The sequence below is a fragment of the Tachysurus fulvidraco genome, chromosome 19 (assembly GCF_022655615.1).
Source record: "Tachysurus fulvidraco isolate hzauxx_2018 chromosome 19, HZAU_PFXX_2.0, whole genome shotgun sequence".
Lineage (NCBI taxonomy): Eukaryota > Metazoa > Chordata > Actinopteri > Siluriformes > Bagridae > Tachysurus > Tachysurus fulvidraco.
The window spans coordinates 21219613-21234612 of NC_062536.1; the positions used below are offsets into that span (position 1 = coordinate 21219613).

At 41.7% G+C, this 15000-nt stretch overlaps 3 protein-coding genes across 8 annotated transcripts in view; 1 reads left to right on the top strand and 2 right to left on the bottom strand.

Moving 5' to 3' along the window:
- The window catches only part of LOC113650187 (B-cell receptor CD22-like), a 1781460-nt gene that overhangs the window by 402609 nt on the left and 1363851 nt on the right, over positions 1-15000 (bottom strand). The gene's annotated exons all lie outside the window — the stretch shown is intronic.
- Positions 1-15000, top strand: part of LOC113663360 (antigen WC1.1-like) — an 870979-nt gene that overhangs the window by 108107 nt on the left and 747872 nt on the right. The gene's annotated exons all lie outside the window — the stretch shown is intronic.
- LOC113635318 (B-cell receptor CD22-like) overlaps positions 8350-15000 on the bottom strand; it is a 7264-nt gene continuing 613 nt past the window's right edge. The window contains exons 2-6 of the mRNA XM_047803976.1: positions 12820-12888; positions 12289-12648; positions 11570-11893; positions 11227-11484; positions 8350-8893 (exon numbers count right to left, since the gene is read on the bottom strand). Coding sequence (XP_047659932.1) covers positions 8718-8893; positions 11227-11484; positions 11570-11893; positions 12289-12648; positions 12820-12877 — 1176 coding nt within the window. The 5' untranslated portion in view covers positions 12878-12888 and the 3' untranslated portion in view covers positions 8350-8717. The remainder of the gene's footprint in view (positions 8894-11226; positions 11485-11569; positions 11894-12288; positions 12649-12819; positions 12889-15000) is intronic.

Here is a 15000-nt window from a genome sequence, read left to right on the forward strand (position 1 = left end):
GACAGGTGTTTAAACTCAGGTAAGCAGTTTGAGGTTTAAATGATCAGTCACAGGAAAAAGCAATAAGACAAACATGAGGAACATCTGACAACAACATAAGATTGACATGAATGAGCCTGATGAGTTTCTGTACTTGTAGCAGGAACATCTGGTGATGAGGGTCAAGGTACAAATACACACTAGTAAATAGTCTCGTCTTAGACGATGACAAGACTGCATCACTGTCCAAAAACGCTGACTAAGACTAAATTAACATGCATTATTGTTGACGAAAAAAGACGAGACGAAAATGTTTTGTATAAAATAAAAACTAAGATAAAATCTCTCTACATTTTCGTCTACAATTGTCTCTGTTTGTTCATCAGCTGTTACGCCTTTAAAATATTCAGGACGAATTCGCGGCTTCACGCTGTTGCTCGTTACAGGTCTCATACGCCTGTGGCTGCAACACGACACTGCTGAACAATTGTATTGCTTCCGCTAAAGAAAATAGTGCGCTCTGTCTCTACGGTTAGAATCCTGTGTGTCCATGGCAACGCTCTGTTTTTCATGGTAACGGTGTGTTATAGTTAGTAATCCTGAGCACAAGTTCACCGTCTAGGCGGCTTTTTGTGTTAAATGATATTTCCTGTTTAAACGTGTTCTCAACTTCTCACTGATACTTTAGTGATTCGGAGTTTTGACAAGTTTTATAGCCTTGATATTGTTTCTTATTCAAAAGTGGTGACAGAAAAAACTCTTTCCCCCAACCTGAAAACTCTTCCCCTGTCACAATCACATCATAATCAACATTAATAATTAGGCTTAAAAGCAAATGTATATGTAAGTAATCAAGTTTAATAATTACATGTAATATTGCTCCAAATATCATCTATAATTGTGTGTGTAATACCATGTATAACTTGTATTAAGTTGGTAATTTATATAGATGTGTGTATATATATACTGTACACCTACAGTTTTGATCTTAGGCTTTTCATTAATGTTATTTTTAAAAAAAAGTAAAGACTGAAACTAGACTAAAATTGAAAGACTTTTAGTTGACTAAAACTTGACTAAGATACCTTGAGTTTTCTTTTGACTAAAACTAGACTAAAATGACGAGTCTTTTAGTCGACTAAAATTTGACTAACAAAAAAAGATATGTGAATGACTAAATATGACTAAAACTAACAAGGACATTTGGCCCAAGACTAAGACTAAGACTAGATTAAAAATAGGTGACGAAATTAACACTAACACACACACACACACACACACACACACACACATGACACAAGGGAGGAAAGAATTGGCAACACATGAGGGAAAAGGAGGAACAACATTACAAAATAAAAAAGAGACTGTGAGCTTCTCTCATGACTCCATTTGTAAATCAATGGTCCGAGTTTGGAGACTGTAACTGATGTCTAGTGTTAAAAGTGTTAGTGTAAATGAAAATGAATTTAAATAAAGCCCTTGTCCTATAGGGGGCAGCACTGCCTCAGTCAGAATGTTTAAATGTTTATAATTTTATTCACTGTACAATGTAATTAAACTCTGAAAAACAAATAAAACAGATAAATAAAAAGTAAACAGAATAAACAGAATAAATAGTAGCTGAGTTTTATAAATGTTGTAAAATTGTTTCTAGATAAAGGAGACTGTCAAATGACAGAAATCTAAGAAACTGTAAGTATACAGACAAACTAAGGAAGTTGTGTGTGTGTGTGATTGTGGGTGTGTGTGGGATTGTGTAAGTGTGTGTAAGTGTGTGTAAGTGTGTGTGTAAGAGGAAGATCAGCAGTTTTGTGCTCACACTAATTCTGAGACCTGGACATTCGGAACACATTTAGGTAAGGATCAAACTTTTTTATTCTTACATCAAAAGGCAGAAAAGATGATAAACAGATGAATAAAAAGTAAGAGAAGAACAACAAAGACATGAAAGGATCAAGGATCAAAACTGGAATCAGGAAATATGGTTCTAAAGTATTGTGTGGTTTTGATGCAGTCAGGTGTGTGTGTGTGTGTGTGTGTGTGTGTGTGTGTGTGTGTGTGTGTGTGTGTGTGTGTGTGTGTGTGTGTGTGATGCAGTCTGAGGTGGGACACTTTCAGCTATGACAATGATGACAAAATAGTAAATATCCAACATGTGTATATTAAAACAGTGCTGTGTCTCAAGTGTTGAAGTTTATAGTAACTACACAAACTGTACACATACTGTACACACACACTGTACACGCACTGTACACAAACTGTACACACACTGTATACACACTGTATACACACACACTATACACACTGTATACACACAATATACACCCAAAATATACACACACTGTATTATACACACACAATATACACACAATACACACACACTATACACACAATATTCACACACACACTATACACACTGTATACACACACTGTACTATACAGACATTGTAATATATGCACTCTGTATGCACACTATATACACACACAATACATACACAATATATACACACAATATACACACTGTATTATACACGCACAATACACACACAATATACACACACTGTATACACACACAATACACCCACAATATACACACGCAATAAACACAATATACACACAATATACACACTGTATTATACACACACAATATACACACACTGTATTCACACAATATATACACATTATACACACACAATATACACACAATATACAAACACTTTGCTTTTGGTTTTGTGTGATGGTGTTGGCGCCACCATCACAAGCTCCCCCTTTGCTCGGAGCCCCTGCCCAACAGTCGGTGGGGCCAAAGGGTGTAATTATTGCAAAGGCCACCCATGTTCCTGTGCTGGGCCCCGGCTCAGTGTTTGACCTGGAACAAAAAATATTGAAGAGAAAGAAACCATCTAGTTACCCATGGCACTCCCAGGGCATCCCTCCTATGAAACAGATGATCGTTCCACGTGGAGGAATGAATTATCATATCATCCAGGTAGGGAGCTGTGAAGCGCTGGTGGAGGCATCTCACTATGTCAATGAACCTCTGGAAGGTGGCTGGCACCCCTTGCACGAAGGGTGCTGAAGGCCATCTTAGGCCGGGACTTGACAATAACCCTTTGTGAGGTCTAGGGTGGAAATGAACCGAGCAATCTTGATTCACTCCACAAAGTCTTCCACCCGAGGAAGCTTGGTAGCTGTCAAAGTCTGATACCTGGTTGAAGTCTTTGCACAGATGGAGCATTCCACCCGGCTTGGGGACGAGGACAATAGGGCTCTACCCCGGGCTGGCGGATCACTCAGTGATGCCATCCTGAAGCATTTTGGCCACTTCCTCTATGACTGCGGGTCTCTGTGAACCAATATGGCTGCTGTCTTAAAAGACCGTCCTTGGAGGGGTTTGATCTCGTGTTGTACAATGTGCACCCGGCCAGGTTGGTTTGAGAACATGTTGGAAAATTGGTCGATGAGCTCGGTTAAATCCTGGTGCTGGCTCAGTGCGAGATCAATCCCCTGTTGCAGACGGACACCGGAGATGTTTCACCTGCAACAGCCGACACAGATCCACCATTAATTTAGACACAAAGGGTGTACCTTGGTCGTTGAGGATGTATTTGGGGATTCCCACTCGGACATTCCCATACACACATTGTAATATAGACACACACTGTAATATACACACACTGTAATATACACACTGTAATATACACACATTGTATACACATGTACTAACCGTATTATTTTGATTACATGATCTGTACTTTACTGTCTGAGATTATTTCTCATTATATTTGTCTCTTCTCCAGATAAATCTTTCATGAACAGAGAAATGAAATCAGTGAAGAAGCTCATCATCATTTACTCTCTATTTCAAGGTTTGTGTAGAATCTAATCTAATTTGTGAGATCATGTAAATATGGCTAGATAATCAGTGTGTTACTGTAGTAATGACTTAATGCTGTGTGTTATTGTGTGTGTGTGTGTGTGTGTGTGTGTGTGTGTGTGTGTGTGTGTGTGTGTGTGTGCTTTAACTCTCTACATTTGATTATATTGTCTTCTGGTATAGTAGGTTCCTGTCTTTTGTATACTATCTGCTTAACTCACTTTGTTCTAGAGTAGTGTGATTTGAATCGTGTTATATTCTATAGCATTGTTGATTTTTATGGTGTTGGTTTTTGTTGTTCTCTCAGCTGATTAATCAGGAGTAGTTTCAGTCTCCCTTAAGGTGTGAATTGGGGGCAGGGCTTACCTATTTAAATTGAAGGGTTTGTTAGTAGCTCTCTTTCTCTCTCTCTAACATTAGTGCCTAGTACTGTTTTGATATATTATACCATACCTTAATTCTCACTCTTGTTTGACCACAAATATGTGCCTTAAACCCATCTCTGTACTCAAGGCCTACTCTCGCAGATACTCTCATCCACAAAGCAGAGGTCACAATCCCAATAACCTCATCTACCCTCCTCTGTTGTGTAAGTCTCAAACAGTGGGGGTAGGTGGGCTGTGGAATTGTCAGTCTGCGGTAAAGAAAGCTGATTTTATCTCTGCTTTAACTTCCCATTACTCCTTTGATTTTCTTGCTCTAACAGAAACCTGGATATCCCCACAGAACACTGCTACACCAGCTGCTTTATCCTCTGCCTATGCTTTCTCTCACTCACCACGAGAAACAGGCAGGGGTGGTGGTACAGGTTTATTGTTGTCAAAGAAATGGTGCTTTACACCTCTACTCTTCTCTAATTTAACCATCTCTTCTTTTGAATTTCATGCCATTTCAGTTACCTCTCCTATCAACCTTGTTATCATTGTTGTCTACCGCCCTCCTGGTCCCCTAGGAGACTTCCTGGAAGAAATGGACTCACTGCTTAGTGCTTTCCCTTCTGATAGCTCCCCCCTGACAGTGCTTGGTGACTTCAACCTCCCCTCTGACAAGCTACATTCTTCTTCCCTCCTGTCTCTTCTCGACTCTTTCTCCCTCACACTCAACAGCTACATCCCCACACACAAAGGAGGCAATGTCCTGGACCTGGTTTTCACCCGTCCTTCTCCAGCTACAGATGTGACTGCTACCCCACTCCACGTCTCTGATCATCACCTGGTATCCTTCACAATCACTCTACCTATCTTATCTAAAACTACCTCTCACCCCCTCGCTCTTACTCGCCGCAACCTTCACTCTGTCTCACTCACCTTCATCTGTAGCTTCTGGCACTCTTTCTTCCCTTCCTGATGCTAAGTCTTTTTCCTCACTACCCTTAGACTCAGCCACAGATACTTTCCTCTCATCTCTTTCCTCAACTATGGACTTCCTCTGCCCTATGTTCAATAAACCCAAGAAAACTTCTTGTTCTGCTCCTTGGCTTTCAGATGTGCTGCGCAACAATCGGAGAGAGCTAAGATCATCAGAGAGAAAGTGGAAGAAATCACAACTTGATGCAGATCTTGATTTTTACAGAACACTTCTTGTCAAGTTCTCCTCAGATGTGACTTCTGCCAAGACTTCCTTCTACAAGGAAAAGCTTGAAGCTTCCTCACATGACCCTCGGAAATTCCACAACATCATCTCTTCTCTGCTCAACCCCCCGGCTCCACCTTCTTCATCCTCCCTGACTGCAGAAGACTTTGCTTCTTTCTACCAGGAGAAGATTGAGGAAATCTGCCGGACCTTCACTTCAGCCCCGACTGCACTTACATCTCAGAGTATGGATTCCCCTACACCTTGATTGTCACATTTTTCAACTGTGGCAGCAGAAGAGATTTTACAACTCATCCAGTCCTGCAATCCTACCACCTGCCCATTGGATCCACTCCCTACCACTATGCTCCAGACCATCTCACAAGACCTCTTGCCCTTCATTTCCACTATCGTCAATAGATCCATAGTATCTGGTCAGGTACCAACTACTTTCAAGAGAGCAAGGGTTATTCCCATCCTAAAGAAACCTGCTCTGGATCCATCAGACATCAGTAACTACAGACCGGTATCACTTCTCTCATTTCTTTCAAAAATTCTTGAACGCATTGTCTATAATCAACTGTCTGTCTATATCTCACAGAACAACCTCCAAGATCCCAAACAGTCTGGCTTTAAAGCAGCTCACTCTACAGAGACAGCCCTTTTGGATGTCTCTGAGAAGCTACATACTGCTAGATCAGCTAAACTATCATCCGTCCTTATCCTCCTTGACCTTTCAGCAGCGTTCGATACGGTCAACCACAAGACTCTCTTATCCTCCCTCAAGAGTCTTGGGATTTGCGGATCAGCTTGGGAATGGTTTGCCTCCTATCTGGAAGGACGCTCATATCAAGTAACATGGAGGGGAGTGACATCTGCTCCACGCAGACTCTCCACTGGCGTCCCACAGGGCTCAGTACTTGGTCCTCTTCTTTTCTCCTTGTATACTCACTCTCTTGGTGAAGTTATTTCATCACATGGATTCTCTTACCACTGCTATGCTGATGATACACAACTTATCTTCTCTTTCCCACCCTCAGATGCCACAGCTTCTGACCGGATCTCAGCATGTCTGGCAGAAATTTCATCATGGATGACTGCTCATCAGTTAAAGCTCAATCCTAGCAAAACTGAACTGCTGTTCATCCCAGGTGATTCATCCCCAGGTCACGATCTTGCTATATCCTTGCACAACGATCTGATCTCCCCTTCAGCCACAGCTCGCAACCTTGGGGTAACCATGGACAATCAACTGTCCTTTTCCTCTCATGTTGCAAATGTGACTCGCTCATGTCGGTTTCTTCTCTACAACATTAGAAGGATTCGGCCATTTTTGTCCACACAGACTGCCCAGGTACTTGTTCAGTCTCTTGTCATTTCTAGACTGGATTACTGCAATGCACTGCTGGCAGGTCTACCTATGAATGCAATCCGTCCTCTGCAAATGATCCAAAATGCAGCTGCCCGGCTTGTTTTCAACCTGCCAAAGTTCTCGCATACCACCCCGCTGCTGCGATCCCTCCACTGGCTTCCGGTAGCTGCACGCATCCGGTTCAAAACACTGATGCTGGCCTACAAAGCCAAAAATGGACCAGCTCCCTCTTATCTCAAAGCCCTCATCATTCGTCGCACTGCACCCCGCAACCTCCGATCTACCAGCACTGCTCGACTGGTTCCACCATCTCTCAGGGTAAGAGGCAAGTATACTACAAGACTCTTCTCTGTACTGGCACCAAGGTGGTGGAATGAACTTCCCATAGAGGTCCGGACAGCTGAGTCACTGGCTATTTTCAAGCGGCGGTTGAAGACCTACTTATTCAGGAAGCACTTCAACTAGCACTTCTTTCCTTATCCTTTGCATTTAAAAAAAAAAAAAAAAAACCCTTTGACACTTTTTTTCATTGTAACTTTGAACAAATGTTTTAAACTCATGGTATCTTAAGTATGTAACCTAGTGAACCAGCATTAATGTATTCAGTGTTAGAGATTTAAGCACTTATGTACGTCGCTCTGGATAAGGGCGTCTGCCAAATGCTGTAAATGTAAATGTAAATGTAATGAACTAAAATGTGTTAATGTCACGATGTGACACGGTGAGACAAAGGCGAGTGAGGATCCAAATGCAGTTTAAAGGTTTTTACTAAACAAAACACAAACAGACAGGCAGGCAACGCGGAACAAACAGGAAACGGGAACATGGACATGCACACACCAACAACGACCAACAACATTGAAGTGAACAGACAGAGTATATATGGTGAACGAGAACCAATCACAAAACAGAGACAGACAAGGACTAAGACAAAACACCTGGGGAAGAGAATGAATGTAATTAGTGTCCATGGTAACAGATAGGTGGGCGGGGTCAACAATTAACATCAGGGAAAGACGGCAGACAGAAACAAGGGGAAAACACAGACAGACACATTACAGTTAATGGGAAAGTAGCTTGTGGTGAAACCTTCAGTTATCTTCTGAATGTTTATCAGAACACAACGTGTTGTAAAGAAGAAGTTACATTTTCCACAGAATAAGCATAAATCTTGGGTCTGATTTCCTCTTTCCCTCATGAGACTGAAGCGCACTAAGAGAAAACTTGTTGCAGCTGTTTTCTGAATCTTTTTAAACAGAATTTAAGCCTCATTTCTGCATTTTAGAGCTTCCTGAATTATGTAATAAAAACTCAGCAATCAACACAACAAAACATGTACATTCCTGTCTTGTTTAATGTACACTGTTTTGTACACACACACACACACACACACACACACACACACACACACACACACATATATATATATATATATATGCAGAATTATCATTACAATCATTTATCAAATTATTAAATTAGTTGAATTGAATTATCACCGATATGTGAGGGAGTATGAGTGTGTATCTGTGTGTGCATTTAAGCTTAAACTCATGGCAGAGGCAGTCAGGTTTAAAATCAGTAATGTTAGGGTTAGGGTGTAGGACAAAAGACAGTGCAGGACAAAAGACAGTGCAGGACAAAAGACAGTGCAGGACAAAAGTAAATTGAACCAAATTTAGTCTCTGTTTCATTCTTAGACCAACTTTCATTTTTTTAATAATGAGAATCCAGTACTAAGATTTTGACACTGTAATGGAGTAAAACACAACTAAGTAAAACATTACTAACCTCCAGCAGAGCACAGAGCTTTATTAATAAAGGACAAGAAGAGTTGTGATGCAACGCCCTGCCTATTGGAGCCAACACACTGCAGAGTGTGTACGTTCTTAACTGATTTTTGGATGGAGATAAAGCTTTTTAAACCCGAGTCACCCACAGGTTCCTCTCTGATCTGTGTGGCCTCAGAGAGGTGAACAGTTTGTCCATAGAGACTCCACTGCAGTGTAGAGATGGGTTTCCATGAACCTCACAGGAACACATGATCAAGTCCTGAGTGCTGTTACAGCTGGAGGATGGAGAGACCTGAGGAGCATCTGAGAGAGAGAGAGAGAGAGAGAGAGAGAGAGAGAGAGAGAGAGAGAGAGAGAGATTATTATTATATTATAGTAAATAAGAATAAAAAAAATTATATAAAAACAATAAATAATAATTAATTAAATAGTGAAGGAGGACTCAGTAAAATTCAGATAGCAGAGTCTTAAAAAAAAATAACCCGACAGCTGAACCATAAGACTTTATATATAATTAGAATTAAGAAGCAGTTGGAGTCTGCAAACACTCTAATTCCCAATCATTACAATTGCAGTATAAATTTCTCCTGAGAAGTTCACCTCCATCCTACATTCCCCATTGAAACCTAGTCTCACCCTATCTGATGATGTCTACCCCTTCTTGCTTATCACGTCCTGGTGTTGTAATGATCTACCTATTCTGTTCAGCTGCTCCTCTGTTCTCCAGTTGCTTCCAGTCACCACTCAAGCACACATGCTCTTCACCACTTTGTCACTTTCATTCCTTAGTTCCATAAACAACCTTGCCTCCTGTTACCTATATCACATGGAGTTTCTCATGGTTAAATGCAGACCGTTTTATCTACCGCGGGAGTTCACTTCCACCATTGTAACTGCAGCTTACATCCCCCCGATGCTGATGCTAAGCTTGCTATGAAAGAATATGCGGCCATCAGTAAACAACGGACTGTTCATCCAGAAGCTGCGTTTATTGTTGCAGGTGATTTTAATCACTCAAACTTAAAGGCGGTGCTCCCCAAATTTCACCAGCATGTTTCCTGTCACACCAGAGGGAGCAAAACCTTAGACCATGTATACACAAACATGGCTGGGGCTTATGCTGCGACCCCCCTCCCCCACCACCTGGGACAGTCAGATCACCTCTCTTTGTTCCTCACCCCCAAATATGCTCCCCTCATCAATCGAGTGAAGCCATCAGTGAAAACCATCAAGTTATGGCCCACAGAAGCAGATTTCATACTCCAGGAAAGGTTTCAACACACAGATTAGAGTACATTTGTATCTCAGGCCACCAGCGACACTCACACAGACATTTACTTTTACACCTCCTCTGTACTGGATTACATCAATACCACCATAGCCAGTGTTACGACTCAGAAACAGATCATCACCTACCCAAATCAGAAACCCTGGATGAACAAGGAGGTGGGCCTCCTGTTGAAGGCACGCAATACTGCCTTAAGATCAGGTGACGCACAGGCCTACAGCACATCCAGAGCTAACCTGAAGAGGGGCATCAAAGAGACCAAGCACTGCTACAAGCGGAAGATTGAGGAGCATTTTTCCAACTCTGACCCTCAACACATGTGGCAAGGCATCCAGGCCATCAGTGATTACAAATCCCCCCACTCCACTGCACTCTGTCCTCACACACTTGGACAATAACAATAACTTGCTCCTTAACACCTCCAAAACAAAGGAGCTCATTGTGGACTTCAGGAAAGAGTCAGGAGGCACGCATGACAACATCCACATCAATGGGATGGCTGTTGAGCGCGTTTCCAGCTTCAAGATCCTGGGGATCCACATCTCGGTGGACCTGTCCTGGGCTACCAACACCTCCATCCTGGTCAAGAAGGTTCACCAGTGCCTCTTTTTCCTGAGGACACTAAAGAAAAATCAGCTTTCCTCGGATATCCTGGTGAACTTCTACCGCTGTGCAATAGAAAACTTCCTGACCAGCTGTGTCACAGTCTGGTATGGAAGCTGCTCTGTTGCAGAGCGCAGGACATTGCAGCGGGTGGTGAAAACCGCTCAGCGCATCACAGGGATTCCACTTCCTGCAATGGAGGACATCCAGAAGATATGCTGTCTGCGTTGAGCTCGCAGCATTCTTAAGGACTCCTCTCATCCATAAATCTTGTACAAACTGTATATCCTGCACTTGCTACTATTGCACTCTGGTTAGACCTAAACTGCATTCCGTTGCCTTGTACATGTACATGTGTAATGACAATAAAGTTAAATCTAATCTGATCTAATCTAATCTAATCTAATCTAATTTACATCACTTGGATTTCAATGACAGCTGTATTTATTTTAACAAGCCCTCACATGAGAGACTAGTATCTTGTCAGCGCTAGTCATCAGCAGATGAATGAGTTTCTTTTTTCAATAAAGTTCCTGGTATCAAATATTTGTGGAGTTTCTTGACTGTGTTGGCATTTAAACTATACTTTTTTTTCATCAATAATTTCGTGCTTTCTTCGTTTTCTTAATTTTCTTCATTTTCAACTGTGATCTTTAAGGAAAAGTCCTGGAACTCTGATATTTTATCTGACTTTGGAGCTCAATTTGCAATTAAAATTTTAATCTTAAGACACATAAATACTCACACTGAACATCCAGGAACACAGATGTGTTGTGATCTCTGTGCTGGTTTCGAGCTCTACAGTAATATAAACCACTGTGTGTAGAATCAGTCGTGTTGATGGTGAGATGGTCTCCGGTTCCTATCTGCTCTCCGTTCTCTCTGTACCAGGTGTAGTTCAGCACTGCTGGGTTTGCATCACTGCTACAACTCAGAGACACTGAACTGCCCAAAAGTACTGAATCAGATGGAGACACTGATACTGATGTGTTTCTAGGACCATCTGAAGGAGGAGGAACAGGATTTAGGAGACTCCATAAATCATTAAAGGTCTACTGAATGTGACTAGATTAAGATTAAACCCTTACACAGAACATGTAGAGCATGAGAGCTCTGTACTGATTTGTTAAGGTTCTGGAGCTGGTAGGTGGCAGTGCAGGTGAAATCGAGTCCATGATGCAGGTGAGTAATGTTGAAGTTCAGCTTTGAGGAGCTGAAGCTGGTGTTGTGGTTCTGCTCCTGTCTTCTCTCCTCAGGCAGGAAGCTCCATGTAATAATAGGGGGTTTGAAGGGACATGGAGATCGAGCAGAGCAAATGAGACTCAGTGAAGTTCCCTCCACCACCTCATTGTGGTCCTCCACCTCCCCCTGATCCTCCTTATACAGTGTTATTGAGGGTCTGATTGGAGATTCTGAGATAAACACACACTATCACATTAGAGATGAGTTTGAAATGTGTTCCAGTGCATCATTCGTGTAATTACAGTGTACCCACACACACACAAACACGACACACACACAAACTCATACATACACACACACACATACACAGTCATGCATACATACACACACACTCATACATACACAGAGGGAGAGAGGGAAAATGTACCTGTCCAGGAAAGCAGACACACACACACACACTCTCTCTCTCTCTCACACACACACACACACATGCACACACACACTCAAACACACACACACACACACACACACACACACACACATACACACACACACATATACACTCATACACACTCCCCCCTCTCTCCCTCACACACACACACACACTCACTGCTGCAGTACTCACTTTGAACTCTTACTGATACTGATGTTGTATAAGTGTTTTTTAGACCTCCTGTAGCCTCTAATCTAAAGTAATATGTTCCTCTGTCACTCTCACTGATGTTGTAGAAGATGGTGGTGCAGTTCTTCATGAGGAGATCTCCAATAATTTCACCTTCAATCTTGTTCTCTGTAGCTACTTTAGAGTTAAAGACTTTGTTATTCTCTTTAGTGCCATTTGTTAACCAGATTCCTGTAGGATCTCCCTGGAGGTCTTCGTCAAATCCTTTTTCAATCTGAAAACTGCAGGGTGTGAGAACACAGAGTCCTCTCAGAGCTTCTGTCCTCTCTGGTAGACTGATGGAGAATTCTCTACACAAAACAGCTGCAAACACACAATAACACACACAAACACACACACAAACACACACACACACATACACATACACATACACATACACAATAACACACAGCATTAAGTCATTACTACAGTAACACACTGATTATCTAGCCATATTTACATGATCTCACAAATTAGATTAGATTCTACACAAACCTTGAAATAGAGAGTAAATGATGATGAGCTTCTTCACTGATTTCATTTCTCTGTTCATGAAAGATTCATCTGGAGAAGAGACAAATATAATGAGAAATAATCTCAGACTGTAAAGTACAGATCATGTAATCAAAATAACACGGTTAGTACATGTGTATACAATGTGTGTATATTACAGTGTGTGTATTACAGTGTGTGTATTACAGTGTGTGTATATTACAGTGTGTATATTACAATGTGTGTATATTACAGTGTGTGTATATTACAGTGTGTATATTACAGTGTGTGTATATTACAGTGTGTGTATTACAGTGTGTATATTACAGTGTGTATATTACAGTGTGTGTATATTACAGTGTGTGTATTACAGTGTGTATATTACAGTGTGTATATTACAGTGTGTGTATATTACAGTGTGTGTATTACAGTGTGTATATTACAGTGTGTGTATTACAGTGTGTATATTACAGTGTGTATATTACAGTGTGTGTGTATATTACAGTGTGTGTATTACAGTGTGTGTATATTACAGTGTGTATATTATAGTGTGTGTATATTACAATGTGTGTATTACAGTGTGTGTATTACAGTGTGTGTATATTACAGTGTGTGTATATTACAGTGTATGTATTACAGTGTGTATATTACAGTGTGTGTATATTACAGTGCGTGTATTACAGTGTGTATATTACAGTGTGTATATTACAGTGTCTATATACAGTGTTTGTTTATTACAATGTGTGTGTATTACAGTGTGTGTACATTACAGTGTGTGTATATTACAGTGTGTTTTACCGTGTTTGTTTATTACAATGTGTGTATATGAATGTACATTAATACATCCTCGTCCTGGTAGATTATGCCACCTGTTACCCCGAGGTGGTCCCACTTCGAAAGGCCACCTTCCAGAATGTTGCCTGGGAGCTCCTCAAGTTCTTCAGTGGAGTGGGAATCCCCAAATACATCCTCACCGACCAATGTACACCCATTCACTCTTAATCACTCATTCACTACCGCTTATCCGAACTTCTCGGGTCACGGGGAGCCTGTGCCTATCTCAGGCATCATCGGGCATCGAGGCAGGATACACCGGTGGATACACAAGTGGAACTGTGTCGGCTGTTGCAGGTGAAACATCTCGCACCGAGCCAGCACCAGGATTTAACCGAGCTCATCAACCAATTCTCCGGTCGTAGAAATGGACGGTGGTAAGACAGCAGCCATATTGGTTCACAGAGACCCGTGGTCATGCCATAGAAGAGGAAGTGGCCAAAATGCTTCAGGATGGCATCACTGAGTGATCCGTCAGCCCGGGGTAGAGCCCTATTGTCCTCGTCCCCAACCCGGGTGGAATGCTCCGTCTGTGCAAAGACTTCAACCAGGTATCAGACCTTGACAGATACCAAGCTTCCTCGGGTGGAAGACTTTGTGGAGAGACTCAGAATTGCTCAGTTCATTTCTCACAAAGGGCTATTGGCAAGTCTTGTTGGCCATCGAGGCCCGGGCTAAAACGGTCTTCAGCACCCCTAGTGGGCACTGGCAGTACCAAGTTCTCCCGTTCTTCCTGCAAGGGGTGCCAGCCACCTTCCAGAGGCTCATGGACATAGTGAGATGCCTCTACCAGCGCTTCGCAGCTCCCTACCTGGACGATATGATAATTCATTCCTCCACATGGAACGATCACCTGTTTCATAGGAGGGATGCCCTGGCAGTGCCATGGGTAACTAGATGGTTTCTTTCTCTTCAATATTTTTTGTTCCAGGTCAGACACTGAGCCGGGGCCCAGCACAGGAACATGGGTGGCCTTTTCATTAATTACACCCTTTGGCCCCACCGACTGCTGGGCAGGGGCTCCGAGCAAAGGGGGAGTCTGTGATGGTGGCATCAACACCACCACACAAAACCAAAAGCAAAGTGTCTGTATATCATGTGTGTATATTGTGTGTGTATAATGTGTATATATTGTGTGAATACAGTGTGTATATTGTGTGTGTATATTGTGTGTATATAATGCGTATATATTGTGTGAATACAGTTTGTATATTGTGTGTGTATACAGTGTGTGTATATTGTGTGTATAATACAGTGTGTATATTGTGTGTGTTTATTGTGTGTGCATACAGTGTGTTTATAATACAATGTGTGTATATAGTGTGTTTATATTGTGTGAGTATATTACAG